We start from the raw sequence: 26,030 nt of genomic DNA, 5'->3' as shown, positions 1-26,030 counted from the left end.
CTCTAGAGAGGTCACAACGTTTTTTTATTATTTGACCTACTGACCTAGTTATTGATGGCACGTGACCCAGTTTCAAACTTGACCTAGATATCATCAAGGTGAACATTCTCACCAATTTTCATGAAGATCCATTCAGAAGTATGACCTCTAGAGAGGTCACAAGGTTTTTCTATTTTTAGACCTAATGACCTAGTTTTTGACTGCAGCTGACCCAGTTTCAAACTTGACCTAGATATCATCAAGATGAACATTCAGACCAACTTTCATACAGATCCCATGAAAAATATGGCCTCTAGAGAGGTCACAAGGTTTTTCTATTATTTGACCTACTGACCTAGTTTTTGAAGGCACATGACCCAGTTTCGAAATTGACCTAGATATCATCAAGTTGAACATTCTGACCAATTTTCATGAAGATCTTGTGAAAAATATGACCTCTAGAGAGGTCACAAGGTTTTTCTATTTTTAGACCTACTGACCTAGTTTTTAAACACAGTTGACCCAGTTTCGAACTTGGCCTAGATATCATCAAGATGAATATTCAGACCAACCTTCATACAGATCCCATGAAAAATATGGCCTCTAGAGAGGTCAAAACGTTTTTTTATTATTTGACCTACTGACCTAGTTATTGATGGCACGTGACCCAGTTTCAAACTTGACCTAGATATCATCAAGGTGAACATTCTGACCAATTTTCATGAAGATCCATTCAGAAGTATGACCTCTAGAGAGGTCACAAGGTTTTTCTATTTTTAGACCTAATGACCTAGTTTTTGACTGCAGCTGACCCAGTTTCAAACTTGACCTAGATATCATCAAGATGAACATTCAGACCAACTTTCATACAGATCCCATGAAAAATATGGCCTCTAGAGAGGTCACAAGGTTTTTCTATTATTTGACCTACTGACCTAGTTTTTGATGGCACGTGACCCAGTTTCGAACTAGACCTAGATATCATCAAGGCGAACATTTTGACCAATTTTCATGAAGATCTTGTGAAAAATATGGCCTCTAGAGAGGTCACAAGGTTTTTCTATTTTTAGACCTACTGACCTAGTTTTTGACCGCACGTGACCCAGTTTCGAACTTGACCTAGATATGATCAAGATGAACATTCTGACCAACTTTCATAAAGATCCCATGAAAAATGTGACCTCTAGAGAGGTCACAAGCAAAAGTTTACGCACGGACGCACGGACGGACGGACGGACGACGGACGCTGCGCGATCACAAAAGCTCACACTGTCACTTTGTGACATGTGAGCTAACAAAGCTGCTATTGTGCATACAAGGTCAAAATAGCTAATTTTGGCCCTTTCAGGGGCCGTAACTCTGGAACCCATGATGGAATCTGGCCAGTTCAAGAAAGGAACCAAGATCTTATGGTGATACAAGTTGTGTGCAAGTTTGGTAAAAATCAAATCATAAATAAAGCTGCTATTGTGCAGACAAGGTCAAAATTGCTAATTTTGGGCCTTTCAGGGGTCATAACTCTGGAACCCATTACGGGATCTGGCCAGTCCAAGAAAAAAACCAAGATCTTATGGTGATACAAGTTGTGTGCAAGTTTGGTAAAAATCAAATCATAAATAAAGCTGCTATTATGCAGACAAGGTCAAAATAGCTAAGTTTGGCCCTTTCAGGGGTCATAACTCTGGAACCCATAATGGGATCTGGCCAGTTCAAGAAAGGAATGGAGATCTTATGGTGATACAAGTTGTGTGCAAGTTTGGTTAAAATAAAATCATAAATGAAACCACTATCGTGCAGACAAGAAATTGTTGACGGACGCATGGACGGACGCACGGACGGACGACGGATGAAGGGTGATCACAAAAGCTCACCTTGTCATTATGTGACAGGTGAGCTAAAAAATAAAAGACTTAATTTTGCTAATCCATCTGAAATATTTATCTGACGCAATTCCGCTTTTGCCAGTGCAAAGGTGTGTGAGGGGGTGCTGCACATCTTATTATCTCTCACATACAGACTAAATAAAATCAAGTCTGCTATTGTTTTGCTTGGACATGTTTTATGCTTCAAAAGGATGTCCTTTTAGGTTTTTATTAAACATACTGAAATGTTACATACTGAAATACTGCAAAATCAATGAAAAAATCAATCAAACCAATTAAATGATATATGCTTACATCACAAATTTCATTAATGTAAAAAAAAATACAAGTATCTCTTTCAAAGCAAACAACTATATTATCAAAACTAGTAACACTGGTAAATAATGGTAAACATAATGTAAGGTATATGCCAGAGAACCAACATACATACCAGCATTGCAGGGGCTCTGAACACATAGGAAAATGGGTAGTGTAAGAGATTGAGGAAAGAAGCAGCATACAGATCTGCATACCTCATCACCTGTGAGGCAAAAAATGTCTGTCTGGACCCTGAAATATACAAAACATGCAATTATTTAGTTATTAAACACATCTTTTACAAATTCTAAAAAAAAAAGTTGTATATGACAAGATGACTAAATGGTTCTGAGGTTTTGATTCCGCATGTGGCAGACAAAGTCAAAATTAACAAGAGGGTCATGATGACCCTATATCGCTCACCTGTTAAACTTGGCCTTGGAATCATCAAGATAAATAGTTTCATGAAGACCTATAAATGTGGCCTCTACAGTGTTAACAAGCTTTTCCTTTGATCGGAGTGGTGACCTAGTTTTTGGCCCCACATGACCCAGTTTCAAACTTGGCCTAGGAATCATCAAGAAAAACATTTTGACCAAGTTTCATGAAGATAGGATCATAAATGTGGCCTCGAGTGTTAACAAGCTTTTCCGCTGATTTGACCAGGTGACCTAGTTTTTGACCCCATATGACCCAGTTTCAAACTTGGCATAGGAATCATCAAGATAAACATTCTGACCAAGTTTCATGAAGACAGGGTCATAAATGTGGCCTCTTAAGGTTGTTAAAGATATTTTGCACGTTTGTACAAAAACCATAAATGAAGTCTATATGGCTGCAAAAGCCAAAATAGCAAATTTAGGCCCTTAAAGGGGCCATAACTCTGGAACCCATGATGATATCTGGCCAGTTTTTGAAAGTAACAGAGATATTATCCAATACAAGTTGTGTGCAAGTTTGATTAAAATTGATTGCAAAATGTGGTCTCTATCGTGTTCAAAAGCCAAAATAGCAAATTTTGGCCCTTTAAGGGGCCATAACACTGGAACCCATGATGGGATCTGGCCAGTTTTCGAAAGGACCCGAGATATTATGCCAATAGAAGTAGTGTGCAAGTAAAAATCAATTGTGGACGGACGGACGGATGACAGACGATCACAAAAGCTCACCTTGTCACTATGTGACAGGTGAGCTAAAAACACACTGAACAAATCTGTAAATGTAAGGAATGAGTTTCAGTTTAAGGTAGTTCTGCACGTTTGATTAATTGGAAGTAATGGCGTAACATCATTTATCCGGGTAATGCTGATTAAAGCCTTGACTCTGCAGTGGCAAATTAAAATGATTTTATGAATCAATGGCAATCCGTGAGTAAATTTATGAAAACGGCAAATGTTGCTATCATTCTAAAGATAAACAAGAGCTGTTCGTAAGACAGCGAGCTCGACTTTTCTCAGTGCTTGACTGAATTAGAGCTTTGCCAGTAAAAACTTTAACCAAAACATTCTAAGTTAACCAGGGGCATAACTCTGTCAAAATTCAAACAGAGTTATGGGGATTGTTTCTCCTGGTGTAGACTTTGATAGTTAATAACTATTATAAGTTTCAAGTCAAAAGCTTTGATAGTAACAAAGAGATTTGACTTTATCAAAAACTTTAACCAAAATATTCTAAGTTAAAAAGGGGCATAACTCGGTCAAAATTCAAACCAAAGTTATGTGGATTGTTTCTCCTGGTGTAGACTTCGATAGTTAGTAACTATTTTAAGTTTCAAGTCAATAGCTTTGATAGTAACAGAGATATTTGACTTTATCAAAAACTTTAACCAACGGCGACGTCGATGCCGACGCTGGGGCGAGTGCAATAGCTCGACTTTTCGAATGATATTAAAATGTTTTACATGCTAAATCATTCTAATAAATGTCTTAAAATCGGCTTGAAATGTGTCTGTCTCTTTAATCATGGGCAAATATCTCAAAAACAAGCACACAGACGGACACATTTTATTTTACCATATTATACATAATATGTTTATGTAAGGCTGTGACAAGTTTTATTAAAATCTACTTTGTTACAGTTCGTACGAAAATTTCTACTGGTGAAAATGTTATCCAAATTGTGATTTTCCCATACACTCTCCATTACGAAAACTTGTGTGAGGTCCAATTTTTCAAATCAGTCTAGCAAAAAAATCAAGCACAATACCCTATCTCTTTTATTTGCTGAATTTTTCGAAGTATAGTCTGAAGTTTTGAAAAATCAAGGCATAATCATTTTTTTTTTAACCAAACCTGCAGAAGAATTTATTTAGATATGTCTGAAATCTTTTGGCCTTCACTCAATATAACAATATTCAGCTTAATCAAATCACAAAATTATCAATCACAAAATCTGACATGCTATGTGCTACCAACTGTTAATGAAAAGATACACTGTGTAAAAAGCACTTACATTAGAGCATGGAAAGACAAAATGCAATGGCATCATATATTACCAGTATTGCCATTAATAAAAACAAAATGCAACTGCATTATCTATAGAATTTAAGGGCTTTAAGCAATGACTATTTATAACTTGTAAAGACAAAAGACAATGGCACCACCTATAGTTATAGACAATAAGGCAATAGTAACATTTACAGCATGTGAAGACAAAATGCAATAGCATCTTCTATAGAAATTAAGGACAATTAAGCAATAGCATCATTTATAGCATGTAAAGACAAAAAGCAATAGCATCTTCTATAGAAATTAAGGGCAATTAATAAGCAATAGCATCATTCCTAGCATGTAAAGACAAAAAGCAATAACAACAATGGAAATTAAGCAATGGCATGATTTATAGTATGTAAATACAACAAGCGAGTCATGGTGACCCTATATCGCTCACCTGTTAAACTTGGCCTTGGAATCATCAAGATAAACATTCTGACCAAGTTTCATGAAAATAGAGTCATAAATGTGCCTCTAGAGTGTTAACAAGCTTTTCCTTTGATTTGAGCGGGTGACCTAGCTTTTGACCCCACATGACCCAGTTTCGAATTTTTCCTAGGAATTATCAAGATAAACATTCTGACCAAGTTTCATGAAGATAGGGTCATAAATGTGGCCTCAAGAGTGTTAACAAGCTTTTCCTTTGATTTGAGTGGTGACCTAGTTTTTGACCCTACATGACCCAGTTTCGAACCTGGCCTAGGAATCATCAAGATAAACATTCTTACCAAGTTTCATGAATATGGCCTCTAGAGTGTTAACAAGCTTTTCCTTTGATTTGACCTGGTGACCTAGTTTTTGAACCCACATGACCCAGTTTCGAACTTGGGTTAGAGATCATCAAGACAAACATTCTGTGCAAGTTTGTATCAAATCAAAGCATAAATGAAACCTCTGTATGGCTGAAAGGGCCAAAATAGAAAATTTATTAGAACCCATGATGGAATCTAGCCGGTTTTCGAAAGGAACCTAAATCTTATTGTGACTTAAGTTGTGTGTAAGTGTGGTTAAAATTGAATGTAAACTGTCACTTCTATCATGTTCACAAGGTAAAAATTAACAAATTTTGGCTCTTTCAGGGGTCAATCAGGGGCCTTAACTCTGGAACCTATGATTGGATCTGACGGATTCATCATGGAATCCAAGATCTATTGTTGTTAAAGATATTTTGCAAGTTTGTATCGAATCAAACCATAAATGAAGTCTCTATATGGCTGCGAAAGCCAAAATAGAAAATTTTGGACTTTTAAGGGGCCATAACTCCAGAGCCCATGATGGGATCTGGTCAGTTTTCAAAGTTTGATTAAAATTGATTGCAAAATGTGGTCTCTATCAAGTTCACAAGCCAAAATAGCAAATTTTGGCCCTTTAAGAGGCCAAAACTCTGGAACCCATAATGGGATCTGGCCAGTTTTCGAAAGGAACCGAGATATTATGCCAATCCAAGTTGTGTGCAAGTTTGATTAAAATCATTTGCAAAATGTGGTCTCTATCGTGTTCACAAGAAATTGTGGACGGACGGATGGACGATCACAAAAGCTCACCTTGTCACTACGTGACAGGTAAGCTAAAAAGCATTAGCATCTTCTACAGAAATTAAAGATAATTAAGCAATAGCATCACTTACAGCAACATGTAAAGACACTAAGCAAGACACAAGTTAGAACATTGATATCCAGTACATATAGGTGTATTGCATGATTCAATCACAGACACTTGGGGTCAGGAACCTCCCACCCACCCCACTCTCCTCCGCCCCTGGTTAAATTTAGCGAATATTTTTAGCATTTTAACATGTATTGAGCATAGGTGACGATCATAAAATGCATTTTGTAACAATTTCAGTGTGTTAAATGCTCAAAAATATTCGCTAAACTTAACCAGGGGCGAAGGAGAGTAGGGTGGGTGGGGAGTCCTGACCCCAAGTGTCTGTGGATTCAATAGCATTAAAAACATATGTCCTATAAAGGCATATTGCAATGGCTGTGCCTATCACAAACACAAAATAAAGTAATGGCTCAGTAATAATTATGGATTTGTGTATCATACAAATGAATTGAATAAATAGCAGGATGCAATGCAATTCAATAACACTGATTATATCATTAAAAGGAAAGATGCATTTGCACTGTGTATGGCATGTAAAATGACCAATGGCAACTTTCACGGCATGTAAAGGTACGAGGCAATTGCATTTTAAATGGAATGCACTGAAACTGTGTATGCTATTTGAGGTAACTTTGTGTGTGTGTCTTTTTAAGTATGATAAAACAGCTCTGTCCATAATGTGTAAGGGCATGATAAAATGGTATTATGTAGGATATGTTACAGTTAAGATGCAAATAAATCATATATTCAGTATGGCATGTGAAGCCATGATGCAAAATAACCTTATCTTAAAACATTATAATATTAAATATGACATGTCAAGAAATGCTGCATGCAGTATGGTGTGTGATGCAAGGTATTATGTAAAGCATTGTGTATGGCATGTCCAGTAATGATGCAAATGCATTGTGTAAGTAAGGAAAGTAAAGCATGATGCAACGGCACTATGTAAAACATTATAAATGGCATGTAATGATGCAATGGCATTGTGTATATGGTATGGTATGTGAAAAACAAGGCATTATACAAAACACAATATATGGCAAATAGAGTAAAGACACAATATATGGCAAATAGAGTAAAGATACAATGGCAATGTGTATGAAGTATGATATGTGAAGTAATGATGCAATGGCATTATGTAAAACATTATCTATAGCATGTAGAGTGATTATTTAATCAGGCTGGGCACATCTCCCGATCGAGGTAATTTAGCTCGTTCGGGTTATTTTACCCCGATCGAGGTAAAAACCTAACAAAAGTAATCATAAAATACTAAAATTATGACTGGAAGCGTGTAAAAGCGATTTCTCTTCCATGTCTCGATGTCTTCTAAGTGTAAAAACAAGGCAAAATAAACTCATACATGTACATTTTACTTTCGCATAAAATGCGCATTTTGGGTAGAAAAATCGCAATTATTGAAAATACAGACAAGAGTGACCCCATCCTATCACTTACGCTGTAAAGTTAGCCAAAAAATGTTTCTCATTCAATCCACCATAGGGGTAAAATACCCCAAACAAGCTAAATTACCCCGATCTGGTAATGTGCCCAGCCTGTTAATGGCATTGGATATGCAGTAAGGTATGTGAAGCCATGATGCAAGGTATAACATAAGATGTTGTATATGGCAAGTAGAGTAAAGATGCAATGGAACTGTTTATGTGGTATGGTATGTGAAGTACCTGTAATGATGCAATGGCATTGTGTATACAGTATTGTATGTGAAGGTATGATGCAGTGGCAATTTTAAAACATTATACATGGCAGGTAAAGTAATGATGCAATTGCAATGTGTATGAAGCCAGGATGCAACTGCATTATGTAAAATATTACCTATGGCATGTAAAGTAATGATGCAATGGCATAGTGCATGCAGTTTGGTACGTAAAGTCATAAAAGCATTATGTATGGTATGTAAAGTATGATGATATATACTATGTATAGTATGTAAAGACATTAGGTAAATCACCTACTGAAGTATGTCTGTTGTCATACTGTTGAAAATACTAACACTGATTACCGCATTAATTGCAACATTTCTTGATACATATAAAGGAATGTGTAAAGCTGGGGATGTTGTTGTAAATATAGGATGTTAGCACCTAATACATTTAACTGAGATTTCAAGCAGGACGGTGCAAACATTCTCTCTTACCATAAATTTCCATATCAGGGTCACAAAACCGACTCCCTGGATGAGGTTAAAGTTGAGGTCAAAGGTTAGAGAAAGCCATTCAAGGGTGGAAGATTAATAACAAAGGCTCAAATGGTAAGAAAACTATTCAAATTAAAGCAATGGTTAAGATGGTAAAATGTTACAAAAACTGTCGGGCCAGTGACTAAAGGAGAACACCCAATATTCACTGCTAAATCCCCAAAATATATCCTTTGCAAGTCCACATAAAATTTTAAAATACTAAAAAAAAACCATATCAAAACAGTCTTTAGGTACATTTAAGATATGTATTCATGTTTCATTGAATGAAATTCAATCCGTGAAGTTACTGTTACAGCTATATGTAATACAAGAACACTGAAATATAAACTATTCAGTTATATAAATATTCAAAGTATTTAATCAGGTTCTTGGTAAGGAAAATGTTTTACAAAGAAATTGACTTTCATGAATGTCTTGACCAGGCAAAAGAAAGAAATCCCAAATGGTCTGTAAGCCATCAAAGACAAACAAAAATGGATAACTAGAAGATGCTTTTGCAGAAAAACGCATGTCTCCCCCAATGCATAGTAGTAATAGGCAAGAAGTAAATAGGGGACAGGAGCAAATGTCCAAGAGACACTGACGGTTGGCTGCAATAGGGATCATCTACTCGGCATGCCCAATCATCCCAAGAAGTTTCAACATTCTAGGCCTAGTGGTTCTCAAGTTATGGATTGGAAACTGTTTTTTCATGTTCTGGCCCCTGTGACCTTGACCTTTGATTGAGTAACCCCACCTCAACAGGGGTAATCTACTCTGCATGTCTAATCATCCTATGAAGTTTCAACATTCTGGGCCAAGTGGTTCTCAAGTTATTGATCGGAAGAGATTTCCAAGTTCAGGCCCATGCGAACTTGACCTTTGCTCAAGTGACCCAATATCAATAGGGGTCATCTATTCTGTATTGTTTTACTCTATATTTCCAATCAACCTATGAAACTTCAACATTCTGGGTCAAGTGGTTCTCAAGTTATTTATCAGAAAGGGTTTTCCATGTTCAGGCCCCTGTGACCTTGACCTTTGATCGAGTAACCCAAAAACTATAGGGGTAATCTACTTTGTAAGCTCCATCACCCAATGAAGTTTGAAGGTTCTAAGTTAAATGGTTCTCCAGTTACTGATTGAAAATGAAGTGTGACAGGCAGATGAAGTTTCAACATTCTGGGTTAAATGGTTCTCAAGTTATTGATTGGAAATGAGGCCCCTGTGACCCTGACCTTTGATGGAGTGACCCCAAAAACAATAGGGGTTGTCTACTCCATAAGCCCTACCACCCTATGAAGTTTAACTGTTCTGGGTCATTGTAACCTTGACCTTTGACCTACTGACCTTAAAGTCAAACTTGGCCTGTATTTTATGATGTTACACTTGTCTCTGTACCAAAAATTATTATCCTAGGCTCAAGCGTTCTCAAGTTTACATCTGGAAACTGTTTAACTGTTAATAGTGACCTTGACCTTTGACCTACTGACCTCAAAGTTGACCATGACCTGTATTTCATGATGTTACACCTGTGCACCAAATCCACACCTTTCATGAGCTATTGTCTGGAAACCATGAAAACCAACAGACTGACCGACCAACAAGCTCACTCCTATATACCCCCGCAAACTTTGTTTTGTGGGGGTATAATTAATTTCCTTAAACATAACCTGAATGCATATTCCTAATACTGTGTCAGGTGCTAGGTATATCTTCCCTGCAGTGTAAAGTTTTATTCTGAATTTTTGGCGAAGAGGATGCAGGTCCTGTACCACAGAAACAACAGACTGGTTTAACAAGCAAATTACAACATACCACTTCTGAAGAGGCTTCCAATAATACCATATGACATATCCATCTCATGGGTGACAATCTGAAAGATAGAAAACGTAATTATGAAGTTAATCTATCCCTTTTTTAAGTCTCTTGGTGACATATGGTGGATACATGATAACTCCAAACTAACAGGCCAGAGCGGGTTCTTCCAGGAAAGCTTGTATCAGTGCCATAACAAGGCATATCTATTGGCAAAGAGTGAGGCTAAGTTAGCTGGCCAAGCATGTATCTAAAACTTTCTCTCTCTTTGTTCTTGGGGCTTTCTTTTAACTTTGTCCCTCTCGTCAGACCGCCTCTGTGTCTGTACTGGAGGATGAATGGTGCCCTTAGTGGCTGCCTTTGTATGTAAAGTGCCTGTGAGCATGTTTACCACAAAAAGGTGCTATATAAATCTGGTGTTACATGAAAAGCCTCATGATACTCGTGTATTACTGTATCACTAAAATATCTTCATACTTTTCATGTTAAAATCACCATTTTGAGAGCAAATGAATGCACAGACATACAGATGCATAACAGACAGACAAAGATGGATATACTGCATGCATAATTATGTCCTCACAGATTTCTATCAAGTCCATATTTTTTTCTTGGTAATATATATTTCTTTTGTTGTTGTCAGAACAACAATAATCTTTTCTCAGACTTTAAAACAACTGGCTCTACTAATCATTAATTCCACCAGAGGAGGACCTTGACCTTTTGACCTTGCTTTTGACAATGTTTGGTGAACATCCATCAAATGTCTTATGGGAAGAAGCCATTTTAGTACCCCTAAGTGCTGACAAGAAGAATAATTTGTATGAAGAAGTTATTCTTCCTATTTTAAGTTCTGGCTGCCCCTAAATGGAGTGAAGTGGGCCAATTTGAACAAACTTGAGACAGGTCCATACAAGGATGACATATACAAAGTGTTTCAAAGTCCCATCCAGCTGTTCATCAGAACAAGTTGTTCAACGGGAGTTCTTATCATTATAGCTAAGGTACATCCAGGGATTCTACAAACCAACTCTGATACATTAGAGATGAACATTTAAAGGTTTTTTTTTCTATTTTTAGCTGTGGTGCCCCAAAATGCAGTCACTCAAAACACCTTAACACAGTTAAGAGCAGTCCATGCAAATATCCTTCCGACCAAGTATGATAAGAATTCATGTGTGTGTGTGTGTGTGTGTGTGTGTGTTCGGGTTTAACATCTTTTTCAACAATTTTTCAGTTATATAAACGACGGTGTCTACTTGTAGCAGTGAGCACAATGCCTAACTTTATAGTGCTGCCTCACTGGAAAATATCACCCTGTAGACACGTGGCATGATATCCCACCCAGTCACATTATATTGACACCGGGCTGACCAGTCCTAGCACTATCCTCTTAATGCTGAGCGCCAAGCGAGGAAGCTGCTAGTACCATTTTTTACGTCTTTGGTATGACGCTGCCAGGGATCGAACCCACGACCTCCCGCTCTCGAAGCGGACGCTCTACCACTAGGCTACCGAGGCGGTTGATAAGAATTCATCACATGGTTCATGACAACAAATTATTTAAAGTAACAAGCTAATGCCAGACAACTGACAAAGGACACAACATAACTGATAGCCTTTGGCCCAGATGAGCAAAAAACATGCAAAATCTCCATCAGCACCAAATTTCATTACAATGTCATAAAACAATTCAAAACAAAAATGCAGGTCCTGTTTTCAAAACAAAACACATTAAAATACCTTACAAATGTTTAAAGTTAGTGCAAGATACAGACAGATAGATAAACAAACAGACTGATGGGCAGACTGACTGAAAGATGGAAGACCTCATATCTGAACATGCCGAGCCCGCCCTTTGACCCCTAACTGTGACCTTGACCTTTGAGATAGAGTCAGTCTCATTGAGTTAAACATTCATGCAAAATATAAACAAGATTCCTCAATGCATGTCAAAGTGATGGGCCAGACAAGATCTGACATGACCTTTGAACTCCAACTGTGACCTTGACCTTTGAGATAGGAACCTGGGGTTTGTGCATGACCCTCCGTCTCACTGATGTTAACATTCATGCCAAATATAAATAAGATTCCTCAATGCAAGTCAAAGTTATGGTCCAGACAAAATCTGACATGACCTTTGACCTCCAACTGTGACCTTGATCTTTGAGATAGGAACCTGGAGTTTGCACATGACTCAATGAGGTAAACATTCATGCCAAATATAAACAAGATTCCTCAATGCATGTAAAAGTTATGAGCTGGACAAGATCTGATAAGACCTTTGACCTCCAACTGTAAACTTGACCTTTGAGATAGGAACCTTGAATTTGCGCACGACACTCTGTCTCACTGAGGTTAACATTCATGCCAAATATAAACAAAATTGCTGCATGCATGTCAAAGTTATATCCGGACAAACAAATCCGGATGGACAGACGCATGTACTGACAGATAGACAGAATGATGCACTGACACATGCACATACACTGTCAGCCATTTGGACAACTATGTCTTCGCTTCTGCAAGCAGGCTAGACAAAAACCTGTGAAATGATCCTTTGTCAAACATTTTTTTCAACTTGTTTTGATGCCATAACAACCAGAATGTTTCTCACAAGATAAGTGTTCAAAATAATCACCCTGAGCATTTTGTGCTCAGGCGAGCTAAAAATTTGTGGAGCTGAAAAGTTGTTTCAGCTTCCATACCATCCTGAACTGTGGTCATATTTTTTAGACCATGATATTTTTATGGTTCTAACCACAAGATTCATTATAAACACCTTACACACTTTTCAAGTTACCACAAGATCCAGATTTATTGAATGGACAGACAGACAGATGAAGGGCATTAAAGTGAAACGGTAGAAAAACAATGCCAAAGAATCTAAAGACTAACTTTGGTGTAAATCTGATGCAGTTTTTAAGAGATGCTGTTAAAGCTTAGACTGCAATTGTTAAACTAGTGGACAATAAACATTCTTAGATAGATTATTAGATGTGCAATTTGAAACAGTTTGACTCATTTGTCCTCAAATCGTCACGGAAGGCTCAACACAGAAAAGGTACTTTCTATGTTGTACGTGGAGGAAAGATACTGACGTATGCAAAAGTTATCACAATATAGTGGCTCATGTAAAATTAGTTGGACTACCTCAATGGTAGAGTTGTTAGTTACTTTCAGAGGATCAGCCAGTACTGGTAAGAAATCCAGGGATATTCTAAAGTTTACTGACTAACATAAGACCATCACAAATTGACTGCTTCACTATCATCACTGCTGCTCTTGATTTTTCATGCCAACCCAACCCTTTCATTTTCTAAACTCTTCAACTTCCCCAATCTGTCATTTCAAGAAAAATCAGGATGATAACAATTATACTATAATAGCCTTACATATCTTGTTACTGGTAAACAAACCTTGTATGTTCAAAGGGCATGTAAAAGGAAGTAAAACTCTTTCCAAGAAGGACTGGACTTGCAGATAATTGTTTATTCCTACTCTGGAAATCCATAGAAACAGACTGACAAGAGGTAAGGTTTATATATTACATTTTGATAAATTATTTACCATTCAGAAACAATGTAGATCACTGGAAGATAATCTTATCACATAGGAATTTAGAGAAACTTGTTTCAATGATTGAAATGCAGAGCAAAATAACCATAACTCTGTTCTCAATATTTTTTGATTACCTTCTTTATTTTAACTAAGGTTTTGTCCAGGTAACAACTTTGCTATGAAAGGGAATTTAAAGAAACATGTTACAAAGATAGGTGGCAGTAAGAGAAAGTGCAGAGCACAATGAATTTAATGTAACTCTTATTTAAATAATTTTGAACTCTCTCCATTTTGTATTGACTTTTTCAAGTTTTTGCTATAATTTTGCAACTCCTGAAGTGATATTAAAGAAAATGAGACAAAGTGGTGGTGCAAAGTGCAAGAACCATAACTCTACCTTGAGAAGGTTTCAATTTATTTCCCCTATTGTATAAAATTCCTTAAATTCTTGTATGTATGAAAAAGTTCAAAACATTTAAAAGAAAAAAAAAAGCAAGGAGCTGCGTTCAATAAACGCTTGATGCCCCCGGTGGCATCCTTGTCGATACAAAGCAACCCAAGTCCAAAACGAGGTCAAGTTCAAGGTCAAGGTCAAACTGAGGTCAGTTGATGTCTGAAGATGAGGAATGGTCACAGGTTACATCTGCATTAGTATCAGACCAGGGGTATTGATGCTAGACGAAACAGTCCCATTTGGTTAACCTCGTACAAATGGACAAACGGACAGTACAATCACTATAAGCCTCCCGCATCAGTAGATGCCGGGGGCATAAAAATTTCATGTATATATATATTTTTTAGTCCCAAGACCTGTGTGACATTGACCTTTAATGTACTGAACACCCCTCCCCCCAATCATAGCAATAGCAACTGAAAGACAAAGCACCCAGTATGAGCAAAACAATATACCCTCTCTTCTCTAAAAGTAGATAATATATATATTTACTTTCATACATTTATGTACAGCTGAACCACCTTAGCAACCACTTGTCTTAAGCAACTAAACAGCTAATTTCCCAAACTGACTCCTTGTTCAAGTTTTAATTTGTCTTAAGCAGCTACCTGCCTTAAGCAGACAGTGGTGTTATTCACTTGGCAGGCTACTAACTACAGGTTTAAAGGTATTCTAATTGTTTCACTGACGTCTAGACTCCTAATTTCATGACAACATTCCATGAAGTTTGTTACCAATGTGCCAAAGAATTCTCTGTAAACTGAAATTTTGACCAACTGACCCTTATAACCTGGAAACACTCAAATTTTAAACAACATCTGTCATATTATAACCCACTTATTTGAAAAAAAAAAAAAGATCTGTCATATAGATTACACTTGGGATATCCTCTTTGTTATTTGAGAAAATCATGAGCTGATATATTACATGTCAATGTGTATAAAACAATATTTGTTTGTTTCAGTATACTTTATTTTAACTAAATTAGGTAGGTAAAAGTATGGTAACACAACCTGTATCAATAGAGGTCATCTACTGACCAATAACACTTAATATAACAAGAGTTCGTCGAACACGAAATGCCCCCCTTGATGCATTCCGTAACTGCACAAGGAACAGAAATTATTTGCTCACTGTAAAGAAAAATTCTACTGTTCTGGTTCAATGTGACATTGACCTTTGACCTATTGACCTCAAAATCAACAGGGGTCATCTGCTGGTCATGATCAACCTCTCTATTAAGTTTAGTGATCCTAGGCCCAAGCGTTCTCAAGGTATCGTCCGGAAAGGGTTTAATTGTTCCTGGTCAATTTAACATTGACCTTTAGCCGACAGACCTCAAAATCTATAGGGGCCATCATGACCAACCTTCCTATCATATTTCATGATCCTAGGCCCAAGCATTCTCAAGTTATTGTCTGGAAACGGTTTAAATGTTCTGGGTCACTGTAACCTTGACCCACAGACCTACTGACCTTAAAATCAATAGGAGTCATCTGATGGTCATGATGAACCTCTCTATCATCTTTCATAAACCTTGGCCCAAGCGTTCTCAAGTTAAAGTCCAGAAACCGTTTAACTGTTCCTGGCCAATCTGACCTTAAACTTTGACCAAATGACCTCAAAATCAATAGGGGTCATCTGCTGGTCATGATCAATCTCCTAATCAATTTTCCTGATCCTAGGCCCAAGCGTTCTTGAGTTATCGCCCGGAAACTGTTTTACTGTTCCTGGTCACTGTGACCTTGACCTTTGACCTACTGACCTCAAAATCAATAGGGGTCATCTGCTGGTCATGAACAACCTCCCTTTCAACTTTCAGGATCCTAGGCCCAAGCAATCTTGAGTTTTCATCCGGAAACCGTTTAACTGTTCCGGGTCACTGTGACCTTGAACTTTGACATACTGATCTCAAAATCAATAGGGGTCATCTGCTGGTCATGACCAACCTTCCTATCAACTTTCATGATCCTAGGCCCAAGCGTTCTTGAGTTATCATCCGGAAACCGTTTAACTGTTCAGGGTCACTGTGACCTTGACCTTTCACATACAGATCTCAAAATCAATAGGGGTCATCTGCAGGTGATGATCAACCTTCCTATCAACTTTCATGATCCTAGGCCCAAGTGTTCTTGAGTTATCATCCGGAAACGGATTGGTCTACATACAGACCGACAGACAGACTGACCCACCTACAGACCGACCGACATCTGCAAAACAATATACCCCTCCTTCTTCGAAGGGGGGCATAATTATGCTGGCCTGTGCATTCTATTGTTTTTGAAAACTGATAAAAAGTTTGGCATTTTGTAGTGTTTGAAGGGAAGATGTTAATGCAACTTACTTTCAAAGTTGCTCAATGTATGCCAAATTTAAAGTCTCAGAAAGAACAGTGGTTTGACACTGACTTTTGAACTACCAGTCTTGACCTTGCATATATTTCCAGCAAGTATTAATGTCTAAATATACTGAAGTCAATTCATTGATAATGAAGTCATGGACCTGGATAAAGAAGAGCTTTCATCACTGTAAGATTTTAATAATTAGGTTTATGCAAGGTGCAATTTATTGTACCTTTAGATAGATACCTTTATTCAATCAAGATTTCTTTGTTGTTATCATCATCATTATCAGTATAATTATTATCAAATTATTATTATTAATGTATTACTATTGTTACTAATGCCATGATATGCTAAATTTTCAGGTAAAATATGTCGACCTTAGAAAGAAAGTCTTCAGCACAGACTCTGGGCCCTGACATAACTGCAACTGAAACAAATGTATCTGACAACACACCTACTGACACAACTGCAACTGAAATGACAACAATGTCAGAAACAACTGTAACTGAAACAACAAGAAATGACACAGCTTCAACTGAAACAACTGCAACTGATTACAAATTAAATGAAACAACTGCAACTCAAACAACTGCATCTGATAACACACCAACTGACACAACTGCAACTGAAATGAAAATAACAACAACAGAAACAACTGCTACTGAAACAAAAAGAAATGACACAGCTTCAACGGACACAACTGCGAATGAAACAATGACATCTGACAACACACTAGCTGAAACAACTGCCACTCAATTAATTGCATCTAACAACACACCTACTGACAAAACTGAAATTGAAACTGAAATTACAACAACAACAACAAAAGAAACAATTGCAATAACAAGGACTGACACAGGTTCAACTGACACAACTGCATCCGATGACACACCAACTGAAACCACTGTACCCGACAACACACTAACTGACACAACTGCAACTGAAATGACAGCAACAGAAAAAACTGCAACTGAAACAACTGAAACTGAAACAAGTTCAATTGACACAACTGCAACTACAGCAACTGTGACTCAAATAACAACAAATGGCATACCTACCACTGGAACAACTGCAACTGAAATTACTTCAACTGATACAACTGTGACCGAAACAACTGCAACTGACACAGTTGCAACTGACACAACTGTAACTGAAACAACTGCAAATGAAACAACTGCAACTGAAACTGACACAAGTGCAACTGAGGCAACTCCAAATGACACAACTGCAATTGAAACAAATACAACTAAAGCAACAACTACAACTGACACAACTGCTACTGAAAAAACTACAACTGGCACAATCACTACTGACACTGCTGCAACTAAGAAAACCCTAACTGAATCGACCTCTACAGACACAACTGTAGCTGAAACAACTACAACCGACATAATTGCACTTGAAACAACTGCAATTGGAACAACTTCAACAGAAACAACTGCAACTGAAACAACTTCAACTGAGACAACTTCATATGAAACAACTGCAACTGAGACAACTTCATCTGAAACAACTGCAACTGAGACAACTGCAACTGAAACAACTTCAACTGAGACAACTTCAAATGAAACAACTGCAACTGAGACAACTTCAAATGAAACAACTGCAACTGAGACAACTTCAAATGAAACAACTGCAACTGAAACAACTGCAACAACTGCCACTAAGACAACTTTAACTGAAACAACATTAACAACAGAAGCAACTGCAACTGTAACATCTTCAACTGAAACGACCACAACTGAAACAAATGCAAATGAAACAACTTCAACTGACACAAAACTGACTGATACAACTGACACAAATGCAACTAAAAACACTTTAACTGACACAACTGTGACTGACATAGCTGCAACTAACACAACCTCAACCGACACAAATGCAGCTGAAACAACTGCAACCGACACAACTTCCACTGAGACAACTGCAACTGAAACAACTTCAACTGAGACAACTGCAATAGAGACAACTTCAAATGGAACAACTTCAACTGAGACAAATGCAACTGAAACAAATTCAAATGGAACAACTACAACTGAGACAACTTCAAATGAAACAGCTGCAACAGAAACAACTGTAACTGACACAAATGCACTTGGCACAACTTCAATGGACACAATTTCAAATGAAGCAACTTCCACTGACACAAATGCAATCGAAAAAATAGCAACAGAATCAACTGTAACTGACACAACTGCAATTGAAAAAGATGCAAAAACTGATGCAATTTCAAATGACACAACTGCAACTGAAACAACTTCAAATGACATAACTACAACTGAGACAACTTCAACTGCAACAACTGCAAATGTGACAAGTTCAACTGACATAACTGCAACTAAAACAACATTAACTGAGACAATTTTAACTGACACAACTGCAACTGAAACAGAAACAACTACAACAGTAACAACTGCAACTGACATGACTACAACCGAAACAAATACAACTGAAACAAAATCAACGGCCACAATTTCATCTGCAACAACTTCATCTGACAAAACTTCAACTGAGACAAGCCTTACTGATATAAAACAGGTCTACACAACCAGTCAAACTTTTACTTCTGAATCACCATTTCAAGGTAATATATCTGTGAAAACATGTGAAGACCAGCACAAATGCTGGATAACAGGAATGACTTTCCTCAATTCTGATCAACTTGTCCTTGCTGATCACAATAATAAGTCCATCAAGCTGGTGAATATTGACAACAACAGTTCATCTCACCTAACTTTATCCTCTGAACCCTTTGATGTCACCTTAGTTACAAGTACAAAAGTTGCTGTGACGTTGCCACAGGAAAAATCAGTACAGTTCATATCAGTTACATCAGACAGACTTACAGAATCACGTAAACAGTATGTCGGAGGAAAATGCACAGGCATAAGTTGTTACCAAGACAAACTCGTTACAGCATATATCAACCCTGGAAGAGTTGAAATCAATGATGTTAAATACATCACCAACACTAAACACACCAATACTACTACAATCAACAAAAAGTCATGTGGAGAAAATATTTTTGAAAATCCATTTTATGTCAAAGTCAACAGCAAGGGTATCTATGTATCAGATAACAAACTACATGTATCAAGGATTATAATGTTAAACTGGCAAGGAGAGGTAATGATCGTGTTTGAAAACCCGACTGACACTCTAGGTCTATCACTTACAAGGGAAGGGACTGTTTTTGTATGTGAACGCACTAGGAACAACATAAAAGAGATATCAGAAGACTTGGCAAGAAGTGAAATTGTGCTGAAGGATCTACATGGTCCACATGTTGTCTGTTGGAATGACGACACATGTATGCTGTACATAAGTAGCGACACTTTGGCAGGGACACATGATAACTTCATAACAGCCATCAAAATACAAAAACCATATAAAGCATAGCCAGTGAAACAAAAACAGTTAATACAAGAATATTGTTATGTTTTGTGAAACTGACAAACTTATAACACTTGTTTATTTTGCCAAACAACATAAACAAGAGATGTAAGCTGAAAGATCACATGACTATAAATAAGATGTTTATATTCTTCTCTTAATACATTTCTTGTTTAATTGCATATAAATATAATGACTTTATTGGTATGTTCTTCTTTTAAAAATAATGCAGATTTGGTAGCAACTTTCAGAACACCTGACTGAAGTTGCTGAAGAGGTATTGGGACTTCTTGGAATTCAGGAAATAGAGCTTCCTGTTGAAACAGTAAAATATTTTTTTGTTATCTTTGTTGTATTTTTTAAGATTACATTAAAAACCTATGAATACATTTTTTGTTACAAACATTTAGATTTTGTTTATGCATTTGTCTTGTTTGAAAATAAATGTAACATTTTTGTAAATATCAGCTGATATATAAGTATTTTGTGTGTACATCAAGTATATATACATATATATGGAAAATATAATTATTAAACAGAGTAATAAAGTTTGCTGCTGTTCTTTTTTACTGCAACTTGTATAGTGAATCTATTCATCCAACGTTTGATTTGATTAAGTATTCTCTAATAGACCTTTTAACAATCTTATCTTAAATACTCAAAGGGTAGTAATAAAAATGTTTCTTTCAAAATCTGGATGCCATTTTTTGTGAATTGCAAACCTGGCAACATTTGTTATCAGATTCTTAGAGACATCTAATGACGAAAGTTGTCATTTTGCATGTCCAAGAATTTCCCTGAGACTTCCACTTAAACAAATTTCGGCTATAAAGTCAATTTCTGAACTTCAAAAAAGCTTCTACTATCCTGATCCCCTAGAGAGGATTAATTAATATTAAGAAGAAACTTTTGTAAACCTGTGTTAAGAAACTGGCACAGAAAACAGTAGTTAATAGAAATATTATGTTACCTTTATCTTCTGGTGTATTTTGCTGATGTCTGGACCCTTCTCACACGTACTGTCTAAATTTCTGAAAACAAAAACCACCCGGAATGTGTCTGCTGAATAAAAGTATTTATAAATTATTACATTTCAGACAACATAGTTGTTGTCTGGTTCAGTATCATTAATTAACAGTAATGACTGTTAGAAAATCTATAAATCTCCAATGAAATCTGCCTGAATGCTTTGCTGAATCACCAGAGGAAAGGCAATGTTTAGATTTCTTGTTTTTGTTGGGTTTAACATCAGATCAGCACAGTTCTAGGTCATTCAGCGACTTTCCACCTTTTGATGCAGGCGTCTCTCCAGGTATTATTTCAGACACAAGGAGGTACCAGGGTAGAATCACTGACTTTCCATAAGTCAGCTGACTGGCTTCTTCACATGAAAGAATTCTGCACTCCAAGCAAGGTTTTTAATCTAAGTGGTAAGGGGCAAGTGATTCAAAATCAACAACCTGAACCACTCGGCATTGCATGCCTAGCAATGTTTTGCATTAAACTCATATGCCCTAAAATTTCATACAATACATGCTTACTGAGCTGTACTATACTATTTTTTTTATTTCAAAACTGGGCATTAAGTAAAACATATGTTAAAATAGCATATGCTAAAAATAAAAAATATCTATATAACTACAGATACCTGTAAAGGTCTCCTATCTGGAAGTCTAACTCTTCAAGTTTTGAGTAGAGGGCTCGTTTCTCGGTCCACACCATCAGTTCCTGAGCCAGCTCTGGAACCACTAGGAATGTCCGCCAACCCTAATCATGGTTAAACAAAGTATGAACAAACAGATATGATTTCTTTCTGAACATTAATTTCAAAATAAATATTCCAGTAAACTAGAATTGTGCACATAGGTCACAAATGTCTGCTGGCCATGTATTCTCAACATGATTTACTTCTGAAGGTGATTATTTGTTCTATTTTTTTTTTCAAATTCTCACAATGCATGAATAAATCCTACACTGGAAATAACTTTTTACATGAATACACAGATGACCATATACACAAGCATGTTCAAAGGCAGAAAAAGTACTGGGCTTTTCAGAAATTGTATGGCTATAAAAGGCTAGTTTGTGAGTTTTTGAGAGTAAGCAAGTTTTAAAAAACCTCATAACGGTCTTTGAATAATATTACTAAGAATGTTAACTTTTTTCTAAGTAAATGAAAAAGTTAATATTGAAAACAGTTCTGGATACTTCAGCTCTTTTAAAGATTTGACTCGTCACACATGGTTCCATGTAGAAGGCAAATCTTAGATCTCAACTTAGCCATTGGTCAATATTAAGTATGCTAAAAGACAAAACTTATTAGAGACTAAAGTGAGTTTTGTGACTGGTCTCTGCATTTTCAGCCCAGACCCTGGACTGGCAATCAAAACCTTTAGTCATATCATAGTCATTAATTATGGAATAAATGAGCTATCTGCCTTTAACCCTTGCCATGTTGAACACAACCCATTCTGCCTTTGCGGCCAGTGCAGATCATGATCAGCCTGCATATCCATGCAGTCTGATCATGATCTGCACTGTTTGCCATTCAGTCATAACTTTTTGGTATGCACCTCTTGTAACAGTAAATGGTACTGTACAAATTGAAAAGATGGACAAGTTCATCATAGAAATTTAGCATGGTAAGGGTTAAAAAGTTTCTGAAGATGATAATGCCAAGACCAGTCCCATCATATGATTCTAACAAAATGACTACACAAATTACCTTTAATTTTTTTGATTTAAGAATATCACCAAAGATATGATCACCAATGTACAGAACTTCCTTATCATAGGACCCCATAATCTCTGAGAACACTTCCACTGACCCTGTAAATAGAAAAAGATCATTTAAAGGGGGGGGGGGGGGGGGTATTTGTGCTGTGCTGTAAATTTCAGTCAGTTTTGACATGAAAACAGTTTAAAAAAATTAATTCTGGCTAGTAATTTTATCTGATTTGATATACATTTCATACCATAAATTGGTATTATTCAAGAAATCTAAGAAATAGTGTATAGTTTTTATCTGGATCTAGCAAAATAAACCTGCAATTTGCAGAGCCCTGTTACATATTATAATATGTAGCTTACTAATGGTCATACACTATTATTTTACCACATTTATATTGCACTTTTTTATATCTTCACTTTCACAAGTGTTTACATGGCTCCATATATACTGTTTTAAATAACAGTGTTTACCCAAAAGGAACAAATACACCTCAGCTGACTGTAAGAAAGTAGTACAAGGTCATTTAAAACATAGTTACCTCCAGAATAGATATGACCAGATCTTATTTCACCAGTATGTGTTCCTAATTTCAATGCACCAGTTTCCTGTAAATAAACACCCATGAATAATAAACATTTATTTTTAGAGTAACCTCAAACACAGTGAACTGCTTTTGTAAAATGATCATTATGCAGCTTTACAGACACTGGCAGGAATTGATAGAAAACTAGTGAACTACTCAAAGCTTAAATGGTAAGCTGCATAGTAAGCCAGTGAACTTCTCAAAGAAAGCTTAAATGGTAAGCTTCCCTGTAAACTTCCCAAAGATTTAGGTGAGCTTCCGAGTAAACTTCTCAAAGCTTAAATGGTAAGCTTCCCAATAAACCAGTGAACTTCATAAAGCTTAAATAGCGAGCTTCCCACTAAACTTTTCAAAGCTTATAAATGGCAAGCTTCCCAGTAAACTTCTCAAAGCTTATAAATAGTAAGCTTCCCAGTAAAAGTATAAAAGCTTAAATGATAAGCTTCCCAATAAACCAGTGAACTTCATAAAGCTTAAATAGCGAGCTTCCCACTAAACTTTTCAAAGCTTATAAATGGTAAGCTTCCAAGTAAACTTCTAAAAGCTTAAATGGTGAGCTTCCTTGTAAATTCATAAAGCTTAAATGGTGAGATTTCCTGTAAACTTCATAAAGCTTAAATGGTGAGCTTTCCTGTAATTTTCATACACTTAAATGGTGAACTTCCCAATAAACTTCTAAAAGCTTAAATGGTAAGCTTCCCAATAAACCAGTGAACTTCTAAAAGCTTAAATGGTGAGCTTCCCAGTAAAAGCTTCTAAAAACTTAAATGGTAAGCTTCCCAGTAAACCAGAAAATTTTTCAAAGCTTAAAATAAACCAGTGAACTTCTAAAAGCTTAAATGATTAGCTTCCCAGTAAAAGCTTCTAAAAACTTAAATGGTAAGCTTCCCAGTAAACCAGAAAACTTCTCAAAGCTTAAATGGTAAGCTTCCCAGTAAACCAGAAAAATTTTCAAAGCTTAAATGATTAGCTTCCCAGTAAACCAGAAAACTTCTCAAAGCTTAAATGGTAAGCTTCCCAGTAAACCAGAAAACTTCTCAAAGCTTAAATGGTAAGCTTCCCAGTAAACCAGAAAACTTCTCAAAGCTTAAATGGTAAGCTTCCCAGTAAACCAGAAAACTTCTCAAAGCTTAAATGGTAAGCTTCCCAGTAAACCAGAAAACTTCTCAAAGCTTAAATGGTAAGCTTCCCAGTAAACCAGAAAACTTCTCAAAGCTTAAATGGTAAGCTTCTTATTAAACCAATGCTCTTCATAAAGCTTACATGATTAGTTTTGAATCAAGCCAGTTAAATGTTAAGTAATTATAGCATGGAGAATAAGTAGATATGGTATGTACTAAGCATGCTGAGAAAAAATAAAGTGACTGTTATCATTTTATAATGGGCACCATCTACCAACTTATAACATCCTTGCTGCTGGTAAAATTAACATTTTATCATCCTATCTCTTTTTGCAAACTAAAGTTATGTTTTGTGTAACATCCTGTATTTCAATTTTCTATACTTACCCTGTCAACTTGTCTTAGAATTGTTCCTACTCCAAAGAACAATGGTTTTCTGGCATCACAGACAACATAATCAAAATACGACACCCAGTCTCGTTTAGGTTCATCTTTCTGAAATACAAAAACTATCATCAAAATATGGCATGTAATGTATTCAACAGTAATCATTTAAAGGTACTGAGAACATGATAACAGTATGACATCCAGTCCCTTATAGAAATACAGAGAATTTCATTTAGGTTAATCTATGAGTTTTAACGCACCAAACTCATATATACTGATGTCATTTTATCATAAGCATGGAGGCTAAAGGTAGGAAAGATATTTGGTCCTAAATAAAGACAGGTTGATCATTAGATATACCAGCGGAAGATTTTGTATGACTTCAGAACTGTTTAAAGAGATTCTTCTCCATCCAAAGGCACTGTTTATAGGTTGATAAGGGTATTTAATAAGGATGACTCTAGAGTCCAATATCTATCTGGTATAGAGAGCCCTAAATATCAGCATCCTCTATGAACACTGCTGCTGTAGCAGCCATTGTAGCAGACCTCTCAAAATACACAGTTTCCCAAACAGCTACATCAGTGGGCATTTTATCAGGATGTGTTCATGAAATCCTGACTAAACCTAACTTATCAAAGGTCTGCGCAAGGTGGGTATCCCATCTTTTCACCAAAGAGGGTGCAATGCAGCAAAACACTTCTAAAATTCTATGAAAATGCAGATGAAAGGAGGTTAAAAAAACTCACAGGGGATGATATATGGGTTAATAACTTTGAACCTTAAAAGCGGATAAACAACAGAGATTTTAGAAAAGGACAAGAGCAAACAGTTACCGCTAAAGAACTCAAAGTTGCAAACGGGTTTTATACACAATTTTCTTCAATTCCAAAGGCCCTGTTGTTGAAATACCCAGTGCACCTAGCAGATTGCAGGGCCGTTTTACAGGGACAAGTTTTCTAAATTCGGTTAGAAAACATTTTGTTTAATGTCGCCTGTATAGCAGTATTTACAGGACCAGCAAGTCAAGCAATTGCTGAAGCTCCAAATTCTTCTAAATTAAGACCCGTCCCTGTGTTTTTTTTCTCATTAGGTTTGCTGAAAAAATGCTGGCTGAGTGTCACTACAATTCCAGAAGTGCAGTACATTATATATCAGTGTCTGCACAGTATATC

The 26,030-nt window shown here is 36.6% G+C and overlaps 2 protein-coding genes across 2 annotated transcripts in view; one reads left to right on the top strand and one right to left on the bottom strand.

Moving 5' to 3' along the window:
- Positions 1–2,211: 2,211 nt before the first annotated feature.
- Positions 2,212–26,030, bottom strand: part of LOC123546564 (cytosolic purine 5'-nucleotidase-like) — a 103,782-nt gene continuing 79,963 nt past the window's right edge. Inside the window, exons 12-18 of the mRNA XM_053550897.1 lie at positions 24,856–24,963; positions 23,303–23,369; positions 22,759–22,862; positions 21,682–21,800; positions 21,004–21,064; positions 10,281–10,338; positions 2,212–2,411 (exon numbers count right to left, since the gene is read on the bottom strand). Coding sequence (XP_053406872.1) covers positions 2,227–2,411; positions 10,281–10,338; positions 21,004–21,064; positions 21,682–21,800; positions 22,759–22,862; positions 23,303–23,369; positions 24,856–24,963 — 702 coding nt within the window. The 3' untranslated portion in view covers positions 2,212–2,226. The remainder of the gene's footprint in view (positions 2,412–10,280; positions 10,339–21,003; positions 21,065–21,681; positions 21,801–22,758; positions 22,863–23,302; positions 23,370–24,855; positions 24,964–26,030) is intronic.
- LOC123546563 (mucin-22-like) lies at positions 13,678–20,584 on the top strand. The gene is made up of 2 exons (XM_053550896.1): positions 13,678–13,813; positions 17,003–20,584. The coding sequence occupies exon 2, from the start codon at positions 17,010–17,012 to the stop codon at positions 20,037–20,039; it is 3,030 nt and encodes a 1,009-aa protein (XP_053406871.1). The 5' UTR covers positions 13,678–13,813; positions 17,003–17,009; the 3' UTR covers positions 20,040–20,584.

The sequence above is a fragment of the Mercenaria mercenaria genome, chromosome 9 (genome assembly GCF_021730395.1).
Source record: "Mercenaria mercenaria strain notata chromosome 9, MADL_Memer_1, whole genome shotgun sequence".
Lineage (NCBI taxonomy): Eukaryota > Metazoa > Mollusca > Bivalvia > Venerida > Veneridae > Mercenaria > Mercenaria mercenaria.
The sequence above is the reverse complement of the archived record's forward strand: the minus strand, read 5'-3'. Positions and strand labels throughout refer to the sequence as shown.

What these genes read in the sequence shown, in the direction of transcription:
- LOC123546563 (XM_053550896.1), top strand. Translation starts at nt 17,010, where the DNA reads ATGTCGACCTTAGAAAGAAAGTCTTCAGCACAGACTCTGGGCCCTGAC.